Source organism: Onychomys torridus, chromosome 20, assembly GCF_903995425.1.
Source record: "Onychomys torridus chromosome 20, mOncTor1.1, whole genome shotgun sequence".
NCBI classification, from domain to species: Eukaryota; Metazoa; Chordata; class Mammalia; order Rodentia; family Cricetidae; genus Onychomys; species Onychomys torridus.
Window position 1 is genome coordinate 10484278 of NC_050462.1, and position 15418 is coordinate 10499695.

The following is a 15418-nucleotide window of genomic DNA, read 5'->3' on the forward strand; positions in this document are numbered from 1 at the left end:
TGGATGTGCTTTTTCTTTATATGAAGGAAGAAAACTAGGCTGACCATTTGGCTTTGCACAATGTGAACCTCTTTAGTGTTTTTTGGAGTTGATGGATATTTTGTTTTATAATGATCAGTGCGTTAATGCCGCGTCACAGAAATACACAATGCAGAATGGGAGTACAATCAGGGCCAGTTAAAAAAGTATTTGGAAATCCTGTCCTAATCCCATGTTAAAATTAATTGATAAAATTTTAAATGAAATTAGCTAGCAACCTAAAAAGCAGTTTCAAAAGTCAAACATTTCAACACGATACAGTTCAGACATTTACAAATTCACTGCTTCTATGCTGAGGAATGCAAGCACGGAAATACACAAGTTTTTGTTTTCTGTAACTCAACAGTTACATTTCTAGAATAGCAGAAAACTCCATATAGTCAGTAAAAATGCTGTGCCTCATAATATGAGTCTGAATCAAAGTATTCTAGTGAGCATGTGTTGTCATGTGAGGCATGAGAGCATGCGCAATAGGAACACACATGTTGTTTGTTCAGAACCAAGTCTTGAGATGCATCATAGGATAGCTCTGCTAGAAACACCCAGAGTTAATTGTGTGTTGTCTTGACTTAATTTTTGCTTATTTCACATTCATAAACCCTTCCTCCATCTCCCTACATTCAGCTGTGTGCTCCCATGTGAGGGTATACCCTATCATTTCAGAAACCCTTCCCCCATCTCCCTGCATTCAGCTGTGTGCTCCCATATGAGGGTATGCCCTATCATTTCAGAAGCTGTGCTGTACACCATTGTAGTGATGCACACCTTTAATCCCAGCACACAGGAGGTAGAGGCAGGAGGATCTCTGTGAGTTCAGGGCCAGCCTGGTCCACATAGTGAGTTCTAGGACAGCCAGAGCTACATAGTGAGACCTGGTCTGAAAAACAAAAATGAAGGAGAAGCAGAAGAGAAAATAATAGTGATAATAATTATAATAGTAAATATAGAGGAATAGAATCTATAAAATGAATGTATGTACCAAGTATATATGTATAATATATATTGTAAAGGGGATTTTTATTAGATGTCATATACTATAAGGACTGGATTGTTCAAAAGTGGCTTTCTGCAGGCTGGAGAAGCCGAGAATTTGATAGCCTTTCAGTCCAAGAAGTGAATGGCTTAGCAGTCCTAGTTTAATCCTGAAAGTCTGGAGCTTAGATAGGGAGTTGCTGGTATGAGAGCATATCAGAAGGCTGAAGAAGCTAGAGTCTGATGGAGGAGGAGGATGTAGCAGCATCAGTGGCCTTAGAGAGAGCCACTCAAGAAGAATCAAAAGGTGCACACATGCTGCTTTTTCTTGAGAGTTCTACTTCTGGACTGCCCACTTTGAGAGTGGATCTTACTCCCGTTAGTTAATCCTGTCTGGAAATGCTGTCCCAGAGAGCACTAGTGTGCTGAAAACCAATCCATGTTACCCTTGATTTTTCTTTCCCTCTATCCCTCAATAATAATATAGAACTGCTCTGTGCCATTTAACATGTTAATCTCTGTCCACAATTAGGCTATCAGTCGCTTGGAACATGACTAGTCCTTGAGTTTATAGGGCTTTCTCTACCAGTAGCCTATTTCCTCAGCTCCATTAAAGCTCCAGAAAAAGCTGTCACACTCTTATGTTGTTGACGATTTGAAGACTATAACAATGACCAATTTCTTAAATCTTATTTGCTATACATGTATGTATTGGCCCAAGAAACTCAGGATTACATTTGAGTTGAGGATTATCTTCTTTGATTTGTAAAAGCTGGGGGAATAAAATAGTTTCATGAGTATCCTGGCCACTTGAATGTTCAGTAGAAGGCCTATTTCATAGGAATTTAGTTATGGTAGTACATGTACTATAACCAAGGAAATGGAGTGTTTGGAGACTTTGACTCTCATCGAAAGCATTCGTTTTGGGTAAGAATGCTGACAGAAGAATTTAAAATATGTAGAAATGGTATTTGAGTCTCTATTAGAATAAGACCAAGAATCTGGGTTTTCTTTTAAAAAAAGCTATATAATAAGCTTCTCAAACCTTTTCAGCACATCTCCTAAAGGTACTTATTATGACTGAGTAAAGGAGGACTGTATCTTTAAAAAGTTGGAATGAATGGGCAATTGACTCAAGGCATGAGCTTTTAAAAATCAAGCTTTCTTTTTTAAGTTTTAGTTTGAGGTTTTTTGGGGCCTGGATTATTTTTAGCGTTCAAATGTGTAGAGATGTTCTGTGGATATGTGGCTGTGTGCCTACAGGCTCTGTCAATAGGTGCAGCAGAATTTAGCTTCCTGGCACATGTGCTGAATTTCTATTCTGAACTTCCTTGTTTATAAAAATATGTGCCTATATTCATTCTGCTTAGAGGAGGAGACATTCATTAGAACATTTTCAGGTTTCTATTACAATTACTTTTTGTTGACAATATGGAAAGGAGATAATAAGAGGTAAATGAAATGTATAGGACCTCAATCTTACGTTAGTAAGAAATATCCATGTCTTTCCCCACTAAATACTTAGAAGATCTAATAACATACAGGAAATTAAAAACATGTTGGTTTATTTATATCCTCTTATAATTTGTTTTCTGTGCTTTGTGAGAGCATTCTGAACCACATAGGGCTCTAGGCAGCTTTTTCTGAAATTAGGCATTCCCCCAAAGACACCACTGCCCTTGAAGTTCCTACTATAAGAGGTGTCTCACCACATGTATGCCATTCATGGTAGGAATCTGGTTATTTGCCATGCTTACTCTTTTCCGTATGTTACCTTGTCTCATAGATTTTCTTTTAGACTAAGAATTTGAGTTTCCTCCCTCGGCTTTCTTAGTTTGTCATTATGTTTCTATTCGTTCGGTTTCTTTCTTTATTCCTCCCTCCCTCCCTCTCTTTCTTTTTTCCTTTCCTATTAAAATGAACTGTTAACCCAATCCCCTTTCTGGTCACTTTCAAAACCTATCAGAAGAGCTATCGCTTTGAATGCTGATCTTGTTATGCCGGAAGTGTTTAGTTTCAAGTTGACTACAGAATTAATCCCAAGCTTCTTGGAACATTGTAAGTCTCCTCATCATCTGGAGTAAACCTTCCATGGTGGTTATTCTTCATTGTCAACCTGCCTAGATTTAGAGTCATCTCACAGACAGCCCCCGGGGTGTGTTTACCCGTGTGTTTTCAGACAGGATTGACAGAAGAGGGAAGACTCACCTTGCTATCCCATGTGGTAGGGGCCTGACCTGATTAAAAATGGAAAAAGCAGGAAGCCAGATGAATATTGACATCGCCTCTTCTCTGTGTTCTAATCTGTTGAGATGTGAGCAGATTCCTGCTGCCTCAGCCACAGGCTGCCCCTGTGGCCATGCCTTCCTCATCATGATGGGCTGAACCTGAACTGTCTCCCAAGAGAAACTTCTACGTTCTTTATGTTAGATATTTGGTCTCAGCAGTGAGAAAAGTTGGTGATGAATCTGCCTTTTTTCCTCACCTTTACCCCTCAATAGATGACATTTTAAATTATTCAAACATTAAAGGAACTGAATGTATCTTTGTGTGCATTTTTTTTTTCCTGCACAGTATTGTAACCAAAAGGCAGAGAAGGAATTGCCTGTAGTTTTCCTAAGACAATGTTAGTATCACTCACCTGTCTGATGGTAATAAGAGTATTTGTCTTACATAGATGTGAAGGAGTTGTCGCATATAAAACACTTGGAATTCTGAGCCAGAAACAATATTTTGTAGGTCATTTATTCACTTAATATGGTTTTGTTAACTTTCAAGGTATACACAAATAGATAATAGTTATTCACTGTGGTGGTAATGTAACATTCTATAGTCCAGTGAATCCATAGTGAATGAATTCCATAGTGCTGATGAATCCTATTTTTTCTCTTCTTGATAGTGCTCATAACATTCTTCTTTCTCTTATTAAAATTATAAACCATAATTTTATGGGTTTTTTTTAGTTTTTTGAGTTTTTATATCAATACTTCCATTTCATATATGCCGATTCCCCAAAGGTGAGCTGTTGGTTAAATAATATTCGCATTTGAAAAAAAATTTGGATTATGCTGTGGTTGCTTTCAAGAATGTTGTTGAATTCAATTAGCAGCCTATAACATGAGTTCTTCCCACTCTGCCTCCATTGGTTATCATAAATGATACTTTGAAGATGCATGGTACTGTTACATAAGAACCTTTTCATGCAAGTGTATGTGTCGAGCATACTCTCCCTTACGCTTCTCTGTCCCCCGTACATTAGTCCCTTTTGTCTAGTTTTATTCGAACATTCATGTTATATAAATATATATGTGTGTATGTATTGATACAAAATAGATACATATTATTTTAGGTGTATCTGTAAAAATCTAGAAAGCATAAGTTAGGGAAAACCTGACACTGCTTGTTCTGTGACTGGCTTAATTTGCTGGATATTGTTCTTTGCAGTTGCTTCCATCTTTCTACAAGTGATGTAATTCCATTCTCCTTTTGGCTGGACAGCGTCCATTGTGCATCGAGACCACAATTGCTTTATCCATTTCTTGGTTGTTGGACACCTAGGTTGGTTCCTACATAGGTATTGTGAACAGTGCTTCCGTGGACATTGATGTACAGTGCTTCCATCAACATCGATGTTCAGTGCTTCTCTTCCTGTGTCTGCTGTTCCACTTAGGGGGATGCTCTCTGTGCTCATCCACACTGTAGCGAGTGGCAGGTCTTGCTTCCTTTGACATTATCCTACATACGCTTGTGCTACACTCGCTTTATTCTTTTGTTGGTTGACAGGCCTTTAGGTGGTTTGTCTGTCTCTATTTGTAGATAATGCTGCTAGTGTACACAGGAGTGTTACCTTTATTGCCATGAGGGTAATTTTATTTCTTTTGATATATGTTCAGAAATGTGATTGCTGGGCCATTTGAAGTTCTATTTTTAATTCATTAAAAAAACCTCTATAATGTTTTCATAGAAACTGTATCATTGCTAGCAGTATACAGACACTTGTCCCCAAACTGCTACAAGCACCTTTTGACTTTGTAGGGACAGCTGTGAAAAGAATAATCATCCTAATGCTGGCATTTTATATTTCATACTGTTTTTGATTTGTGAACTTGATTATTGGTAAAAATCTGATGATTAATGAAATTATATGCTTTTTTTATATACCTTTGTCTATTTTTATATTTCCTTTGGAGAATGTGTATTCAGGGTTTATGCTTATTTTAAGTGGATTTTTTTTATTTCAAATTTTATTTTTTTATTTTTATTTTTTAATATGGATATTTGATGTTCTGTGTATCAGCCATGGGTTCCCCTGTCTCCCCCCTCATGCCCCCGCCCCTGCTTTCCCCCAGCCCCTCCCCCCCATTCCCATCTCCTCCTGGGCAAAGACTCCCCTGGGGATTCAGCTCAACCTGCTAGATTCAGTACAGGCAAGTCCAGTCCCTGCCTTCCAGGCTGAGCAAAGTGTCCCCACATAAGCCCCAGGTTCCAGACAGCCAGCTCGTGCACTCCCAAACAGTTCAAGCTATTCAGTTGTCTCTTAAGTGGATTATTTTTTTTGCTAATGTGTTATATGATTTAAAAGTTTTTGCTGGTGTGTGTGTGTGTGTGTGTGTGTGTGTGTGTGTGTGTGTACATAAATGCACATGTGGGTGTATGCACGTGTATGCCATATGTGATACAGGTACCATTAGAGGGCAGAAAAGGGAACCTGGAGACACAAGCTTAGATGACATGGGTGCTGGGAATAGAACTCTTGCCCTTTAGAAATTGAGTGTGAGCCTTTAATGGCTGAACTATCTCTTTAGCTCTGTTTTTCTGTTTCTAAAAGTGGAAGCTGGGGTAATCAGTTTGAGGCCTTCCTTCTGATCTAAATTGGCATTTTAGTGACACACATTTCCCTTTAGGTACAATTTAATATGGAAAGTTGTTGTATGTTGTGTTTTCTTTAAGCTTAAAATACTTCTCAATTTCCTTTTTTATTATCTCCTTGACATAGATGTTATTTAGTTGCTAACACTGGGGTTTCCAGATACCTTTGTAAAGCTAGTGATTTCTAATTTAATTTCACTGGAGTCAGAGAATGCATCTTGATCTGAATACTTTCACATATACTGAGACTGTTTTATGATCCATAGTTTGCTGTGTTTTGATAGATATCCTGAGTCTACTTGCAAAAAACTTTCATTATTCTGTTATTATTGCGTAGAATGTTCTGTAAATTTCAGTTAGGTAAAGTTGGTTGAGAATATTTAATCTCTTACTGATTTTCTTTTTATTTTATCAATTGAGAGCTGGTTTAAAAAGTTTTTTTAGATATAGGTGTTTAGATTTGCTTTTTTTATTTGCAGCTGTGCCAGGTTTTGTTTAATATATTTTGAAGATCTGTTGTTAAATGTAAAAAAAGAACACTTACATTTTTTTCTCTTCTTGTCAGATCGGGCCCCTAATCATTGTCAAATGACCCTTCTGTCTGTTGTTTAGCTGTGCTGTGAGCTCGCCTCGGGAACCGCTTTTCATTCTCTGTTAAGACTCTTGAGGTTTGTGTTCTCTCGTGTGTGTGTGTGTGTGTGTGTGTGTGTGTGTGTGTGGTGTGTGTGTGTGTGCGTGCGTGTGTGTGTGTGTGCGTGCGTGTGTGGTGTGTGTGTGTGTGTGTCTGTGTGTGTGTGGTGTATGTGTGTGCATGTGTGTGTGTGTATGTGTGTGAATGTGTGTGTGGTGTGTGTATGTGTGTATATGTGTGTATGTGTGTGGTATATGTGTGTGTGGTGTTTGTGTGTGGAGTGTGTGTGGTGTATGTGCGTGCATGTGTGTGTGTGTATGTGTGTGTGGTGTGTGTATGTGTGTGTGGTGTGTGTATGTGTGTGTGGTGTGTGTATGTGTGTGGTGTGTGTATATGTGTGTATATGTGTGGTGTATGTGTGTGTGTGCATGTGTGTGTGTGTTTGTGCATGTGTGTGTGAGTGTGTGTGTGGTGTGTGTATGTGTGTGGTGTGTGTATATGTGTGTATGTGTGTGGTGTATGTGTGTGTGTGCATGTGTGTGGTATATGTGTGTGTGGTGTTTGTATGTGGTGTGTGTGGTGTATGTGCGTGCATGTGTGTGTGTGTATGTGTGTGAGTGTGTGTGTGGTGTGTGTATGTGTGTGGTATATGTGTGTGTGGTGTTTGTGTGTGGTGTGTGTGGTGTATGTGCGTGCATGTGTGTGTGTGTGTATGTGTGTGTGGTGTGTGTATGTGTGTGTGGTGTGTGTATGTGTGTGGTGTGTGTATATGTGTGTATGTGTGTGGTGTATGTGTGTGTGCATGTGTGTGGTATATGTGTGTGTGGTGTATGTGCGTACATGTGTGTGTGTTTGTGCATGTGTGTGTGAGTGTGTGTGTGGTGTGTGTATGTGTGTGGTGTGTGTATATGTGTGTATGTGTGTGGTGTATGTGTGTGGTGTGTGTGTGTGTGTGGTGTATGTGTGTGGTGTGGTGTATGTGTGTGGTGTGTGTGTGTGTGGTGTGCGTGGTGCATGTGTGTGTGTGGTATATGTGTGTGTAGTGTATATGTGTGTATATGTGTCTGTGTATATGTGTGTCTGTGTGTATATATGTGTGTATGTGTGTGTGCATGTGTGTGGTGTATGTGTGTGTGTGGTGTTTGTGTGTGGTGTATATGTGTGCATGTGTGTGTGTATGTGTGTGTGTGTGTATGTGTGTGTGGTGTATGTGTGTGTGTGTTATGTGTGTGTCTGTGTGTCTGTGTGTGGTGTATGTGTGTGTGTGGTGTATGTGTGTATGGTGTATGTGTGTGTAGTGTGTGTGTGTAGTGTGTGTGTGTGTGTGGTGTATGTGTGTGTGGTATATGTGTGTGTAGTGTGTGTGTGTGGTGTGTATATGTGTATGTGTGTATTTGTGTGGTGTGTGTGTGTGTGTGTGTGTGTGTGGTGTATGTGTGTGTGGTATATGTGTGTGTAGTGTGTGTGTGTAGTGTGTGTGTGTGGTGTGTATATGTGTATGTGTGTATTTGTGTGGTGTGTGTGTGTGTGTGTGTGTGTGTGTGTGTGTGTATGTATGTGTATATGTGTGTGTGCGCACGCGTGCGCCCATGCACTTATGCATGTCTATTATGTGAAGGTCAAACAAGGGCCACAGCTTCCCTGGAGTTGGAGATACAGATGGCGATGAGATGCCATGATGGTGCTGGCAACCCATCCCAGGTCCTCTGCAAGAGCCGCAAGTGGTCTTAACCACAGAGTCATCTTTCTAGTCCACAAATATTGCTATATTTTTTATGCATCTCCTTATACACTAGTATTTTGTTCTAGTGTTGTTGTTGCATGTGATGTTTTGCTTTTTGAAGTTTTTGTTTGTTTGTTTATTTATTTATTTATTTTGAGACCAGATTTCACACTGTAGTCAGGCATGGTCTGGAACTCACTGTGTAACTGAGGCTGGCCATGTAATGGTCCTCTCTTTGTCTCCTGACTGTTGAGATTAGAGGTCTCTACCAGCACACATACCTGGACTTCCTATGAGCTGTATTGGTTTATGTTATCCTCGCAATGAGGCTGTCAAATGGAGTTATTGTCATCTCCATTTACAGAGGGGTTTAGTGGTCTTTTTCAAAGCTGCCCCTTGTAGGTGGCAGGACCAGGCTTTGGATTCAGGCAGTGTCTTTGGGAACTGTGCTTTGAATGGTTGTATTATGTTTAGCCTCCTGGCGATTCTTCCTTGTGTATATGTTGATAGCTGAAATTCACATTTCCCAGACCTGTCATTGTTTCATTCTGTTCTCCGTCCCCCCTCTCAGCGAGCTTGTCCCCTCTCTGCGAGCTTGTCCCCTCTCAGCGAGCTTGTCCCCTCTCTGCGAGCTTGTCCCCTCTCTGCGAGCTTGTCCCCTTCCCTTTCATCTTAGTTGAGCTGTCTGTCCTCTTTAGTCATCTCAGAGGACGGTTTTCTTTTTCCCACTTCCTGCCACTCGATCCCTGTGTCTTACTCTGCTTTTACTTCGTTCTTGAATCAGTGCTTTCTGCTCATTTTCACCACCCCTGTCTGGCGGCACAGGCCTGCTGTGATCTCCTATTGGAAATAGCTGTCTGTCATCTCAGCAGTGGTGCTGCGTGCTCTGTGGTGTCTGAGTTACCCTCATACCGTTTCATTATTACTTCATATCTGTCACCTACATGACATTGTATTTCTTTTCTTTTTGAGACAGGGTCTTAGATGTAGCCCTGGCTGGCCTGGAACTCTCAGGGATCTGCCTGCCTCTGCCACCACACCCAATCAGACTATGTTCTTATAAGGACAGACTATTGCTTATGACTCTGTGTTCTCAATGCTTATCTTAACATGTGAGATCTAGAGTTAATTCATTATAAATATTTTGTGAATATGAATTTGTCATTAGATAGTATCTTATAATTTCTGTATCCACATGAACAGCAGATAAAGTCCTTTTGTCTTGATCTCAGAAAAGCATCTTCCAATGCTTTATTTTTTCACAGTCTAAAAATAACTTCTGAAATTGCAGTGATCAAATGTAGAATGGATCTTTTACAGTTCCATGTTAGATCCAGAATATATTATATAGTAAAGTCAATAATAAGTACATAATTGTTAAGATCTTCCTGTGGTTTACAGTGGACCACATCTTCATTTTATCCACAGTTTATGAAATACAGGTTCCATTTTCTCAGTAGCAACAGGACAACAAGAAAAGTTTAAGTTCTTCCCATAGTGTGAAAATGTGTTATAATGCACATAAATCTCTGCCATGTCAGTGAGTATGTTAAAAGAGGGGCGACAAGTGTCAGATATCTTTACTCTAGTATATAGTATCTGAACGTTAATACTTAACAATAAGGAGTAAGAGGGAAACATTGGACCCACACTTAATGCATAGCAGTGAACATACATTAGCCAATAATTTCTGAAGATGGTTACACTCACTGTTGAATTTCTCTACGTCAAAGAAATGAAGTTGCCTTCTGGGGTACGCATGAGAGATGGGATTCATTTCCTACAAAATTGCGGTTTTCATCTGCTCCCTACCCCCTGCTGTGGGACAGTGTGGCTCTTGCTCTGGGAAGTGTGGTTCTGCGTAACTGTTAACTCTGTGCTTGTGTTTTGTTTACAGCATCTGGCGAGGTCCCAATGTGAACTGCACGGACAGTTCGGGTTACACCGCTTTACACCACGCGGCCTTAAATGGACATAAGTAAGTGCCACCTGTCTGGGCTGGAAGTGTTATGCATTTTGTTCCATGTGATGACATTGGTTCTGTCTGTTGATGCCTTTCTTCTGGTCTTAGGCAATTTAGGGAGGATAACACTGACGAATTAAGCTTGGTACGGATATCATTGGGTATGAATGTATTTAGCATGTTAGTTCAAAGAGGTGGTATGACAAGTAATAAAATGTATCACACAAGAACGCTGGAAGCAGGCAGTGACAGGACCATGTTAATCTTGTGTAGTTTTCGGGGAAAAAGTGGGATGAAAATCATTGCTTACCTTCTCTTGACATTTGCCTGTACCCTCTCACCATGGCCTTTATGAGCCATTGGCACTTATGTGATATTTTCTCTGTCATCCACAATCAGTTTTCTCCACTCGAAACTGTTTGATTTTGTGGAATTAATGTCTTAATTGATATGCTAGTTTATTCTACGGGGCCTAAGAGAACATATAACTTCAACCAGTACTTTATAACTGGTGTTTTATCTGGGTCACCTAATGGCTTGGTGATAAAGTGTGATGCATTTTCTTGGTGACACAGATGTCCTGTCTTTTGCTACTGGAAGAAGAATGTCTCCTCTTTTGTGTCTCCTTTTCCTTTTGGTTTTTCTTTTGCAGGAATGATGTGAGTTAGTTTTCCCAGGTTTGGCTCTTTTCAAGGTGTTTTGGATGGGGTGTGCCAATCAAATCACGCCTGTATTCCCGCACTTGGGAAACACAGGCTGGAGGATCAGGAGTTCAAGATCATCCTTGGCTACATTGTGAGTTCAAGGGCAGCCTGAGCTACATGAGAACCTATAGCAACCAAACCAAACCAAACCAAACCAAACCAAACCAAACCAAACCAAACAAAAAAAAGCATATGTGTATCTCCTCCCACTTAATAGTTATTTAAATTTGAAGCACACAGGCCTTATACTCCATCTTTTGCCTGGTGACCATAAAACTCTAACTTCAAAAAATTTACAGTTTGTCGTTATTTATTACCATAGCAGTTTTCCTCTTAAAACTTACTATGTAACTCCAACATTATCAGTACATTTAAAGAATCACTTGAATTGCATAAAATATTATAAATGCAATGTTTTGCTACTTTGATTCTTAGTATCAGATTACAAAACCACATTTTTTCTCTCTCTTCTTTTTTATATTGTGTCTTCCTATCCCGTCTAGCTTTGGGTGTTTTGACAGGATTCTTTTTTTTATTATTATTAAATTGTTTTTCTATAGAATGGAAATTATGTTTGCATGTTTGTCTGTCTGTCACTATTTTCTTTCTGACTGTAAGCTCTTGCCTACATATTCCCCCCTTGCCTCAATCTCATGACTCCCTTCCCGTGCCTCTGAGAAGCAGATGTCAGGTGTGAGTCACCATTCTCTGCTCACACATTGCCTTTAAAGGTGAAATGATTATTTATTCTTATTGTATCTGCATGATCAGATTCCAAGACAAATTAAATCAGGTTAAGTCACAACTAATGATGTTTCCTTCACTTCATTTAGAGTTCAGGTTTCTGATGAAGGGAAGCTCTCTAAGGCCCAGTGTATCCAGTGTCTTGCTTGGGCCTGACTCTGAGTTACCCTCAGTTCTTAATTTTTTACAATGCCACTATAAACGCTTCTTGTTTGTCTGAAAGCAAGTAAGGACTTGTAGCCTCTCAATTTTCAGCAAATTTATTTAGTGAATATAATTGATTTACACATGAGGACCTGGAAACAATGACTCTTTGTTCCTATTATCAATATATAAAATGAAGATAATTTAAAGGAATGGAACAATAATCATTAAGATTGGCATAAAGAAAATAGGGTTCAGCTAGGCATTTTTAAGCATTCTATTCAATAGAGATATTCTGTACTTACATATCTTTGATTTTATCTGATGAGCTCATTTGTCTCCAAATACTTCCTGGTAAAATTTTTCTCAGTTGTCTTATTGCATATGCTTTGGAAAAAGCACAGGAGAAGTGTGTAACTTGCTCATTGTTTATCTTTAAGCTGTGTTAACTATAACACTTTTAGGCCTCAGTTCAGTGTGTATCAAATATGTTGGCTAGATATTCTTCATTGATTCTCTCTGTTATATATACATTGTGTATTGTTTTTTCTTGATGCAATAATATAAAAATATAATAATATAATATAATATTATAATAATATAATCCAATGAAATTTAGATTATAATGGATATTAAGTCTTGTATGTTTAAGTTGCCTATAGACTGTTACAGTTAGGCACCACTTACCCCACCCAATACCTCTTATTGGCTAGAGGACAAAGCAGGCCATTCTGGATAAACAATGCAGTGGCCACTTCCATACGAAGGTGGGTGTGTACCGAGAATCTCAGCATTCTGGTTACAGTCTATGCTGGTTTTTTTTCAGTTCTCCATGTTACCTCCCCTGTGTTTAACCTCTTTCTGGCTTTTCAATGTCACATTATGTATTTCTAAGATATCTTCCAATACCATCAATTAGTATGTTTTCATGGAATCCTAAGTAATACTGTCTTAAGTAAAAAGAGAGATTTTAAGGAGAAACAAATATCAAGGAAGGTATCAAGGAATGCCTCTTCTTTTCTTTGCCCTTGTCTCTGAGCATGGGCCATTAACACTTTCTTAGGTTGTATTTTTCTCTAGTAAACCTGAGTAGATGACATACAAGCATAGTCCATTCCTGTTGCTGTGGTGATTCCTGGATTGTTTCTATAAATGTGACCTCCAGGCTGAAGTTCATGGGCATATAGAGCTGGGAAGAATGTAGCAGGGTCCTGTATTTTATTCCTTGGCTTGCAATATAGTCCGTCTGCCCCCCCCCCCCCCCGCAACACGTGACCAGCCCTAAGCCTTCACATTGCAAATTGAGTCCATATTCCTCTTCTTTGGTGCATTTTCCTGGGGGCCTTGTGTGTCAGCACTGGTTAATCCACAGAGAAGTGTTGTCTCCCTGGGATGCATTGTTTCTTACAGAGCAGTTTGTCTCCAATTAGCTGGGCTGGACACAATAGAAGTTGTACTCCATTGGTGGTGTCCTGGGTCATTTTGTAATTACAAAATGGAAAGTTATTGCCTTCAAATGACAGAAAAATCATGGCCAATAGAACAAAATCTACTAGGAGTGGTTATAAACAATTCACACTACAGACATGATCCCTTAATTCTCTTCTGAATAGAAGAGGATAGAATCGCATGCATGCCTGGCCTTCTCTCCTTCCCCTCCCCTGTCATCTTTCTCCTCTCATACTCTCCTAACTCCTTTGTTTTCTCTCGCCCATGCCTCTTTCCTGTTTGACTTCCCTTTACTCCTCTGGGCTATTGTCTTATTTCATTTTGTAATTAGTTAATTAATGCTTGGGGTGGGAATCAAGACCTCATACATGCTAGGCAAGCCCTCTCCTGACAAGCTCCAGGCGCAGCTCCCTTGATAGGTGCCTCCCTCCCTCCTTCCCTCCTTTTCTCCCTCCCTCTCCCCTCCCTCTCCTCTCCCTCCCTCACCCCTTTCTTCTTCCTTCCCCTTCTCCCTCCCTCCCCCTCTCTCCTCCCACCTTCCTTCCCTCCCTCCTTTCTGCCCTTTCTTTTCTGTTGTTGTTGTTGTTGTTTTTCTTTTGGGAGGGGTGAGTCTTCCAAGCTGACTTGGAGAGACTCATTCTCCTCCTGCCTCCATCTTTGAAGGGCTAAGATTGCAAGCCTAGCTATTTTTCAAAAAATAATTCTATCTTTCTCAATAAGATTTTTGTTAAACTCAAGTACTTATATTTTATTTTATTCCCCTTCTCTAATTAGGAAATTGCTTCTTATTTTTCTTCAGTCTTATTTCTCAAACTTTGTTGGATGTGTTGTGATACATCTTGGATACTAAATAAAAGTGTCAACAAATTGTCTTTATTCTTCTATGTCTTTTAGGATTTCATAGTTTATAGACTAGTATCTGTAATCTAAATTCTATGTTAACTTGGAGCTAGAATCCAGAGAGTAAGCTGTTTGTAGTTTTGAGTTTTGCTTTTTTCTTAGTTTTTTTTGGTTGTTGTTGTTGTTGTTTAAATGAAAGGAGGACTCTTAAATTTTATAATTAGATACCTAAAGTTGTTGGAATAACTAGTAGCATCTTTGATTTTATTGCTTTTCTTTTCACAACCTAGAAATTACAAGTGTGAATTTAGTCTATACAGCAAGTTCCCTGAGAGTGCAGCCTACGTCCCCAAGTCTTCTGGGCAAGCCGGACACACTTGAGACTTTGTTTGCTGTAAAGAGAAGCGGATCGCCTCAGGAGAGTCTGAGCTCTAGCTGATGGAATTGGAGAGTTTCAGTGGTTAGTTAGCTTTGCAGCCAGAGGAAGCTGTTATTTGGGGTTCACTGACAAGCAGTAGGACAAAATAAACACTGGTGGCTGTAATCTGGTTACATGGGCTCTCGTTAAAAAAAAAAAAGAAAAGAAAAAAAGCGAAGAATATCCTACCAATTACTTTGATTTTGCTTAGAATTTATTCTGAACTTTTCCCAAGATCTTTAAGATTAATCAGAAACGTTTTTATATTTACCAGAACATGAATGCAAATGAAAGTAGAGAAGTTAGTACTTACTTACAAGTTTGTATTTTTATGACTTTACATATATTACCTTAAAGCCAAAAAAGAATGAAAATATTTAAATTGGATTACTTTTTGATTTAATTTGATATGTTATTTTACTTTTGGCAATAAAATTACTTTTTCTGAGACATCATCCACCACATTTATATTAGGATTTCAGACATCCTTTTTGATGTGTGTGTGTGTGTGTGTGTGTGTGTGTGTGTGTGTGTGTGTGTTAGGGCAAGCATTGAATTCAGGTTTTGTACATGCTAAGTGTGTACCTTGTCACTGAGTCACACTATTAACCCTGGATTACAGCCTGTTATTGAATGCTGGCTATAAGAAACATTGTTACTTTATTTGTAAAATGCAAGGGTTGCTTTGCTACTTTCTAATCTATTGACGTCATCAATGTAACTTAATATTTAATTCAAGGACTGAAGCACAGTCAGTATCCTTACTTGTTGGCAACTCTGATTAAGGTATTAGATACAACCTAAATGAAGATAAAAAGTAATAATACTGAGTTAGTATTTCTGTTGTTCTTCAAGTTTAGATATTATAGGAAGTACTCCAAATTTAATTTGCTCTTTATAAGCCTTATGAAAAGACTATTTA

At 39.0% G+C, this 15418-nt stretch overlaps 1 protein-coding gene across 18 annotated transcripts in view; it reads left to right on the forward strand.

Moving 5' to 3' along the window:
* Positions 1-15418, forward strand: part of Anks1b (ankyrin repeat and sterile alpha motif domain containing 1B) — a 1022809-nt gene that overhangs the window by 147887 nt on the left and 859504 nt on the right. For all 18 annotated transcript variants that reach the window (XM_036169508.1, XM_036169510.1, XM_036169509.1 and 15 more), the window contains exon 2: positions 10132-10212. In XM_036169508.1, the coding sequence (XP_036025401.1) occupies positions 10132-10212 (81 nt within the window). The remainder of the gene's footprint in view (positions 1-10131; positions 10213-15418) is intronic.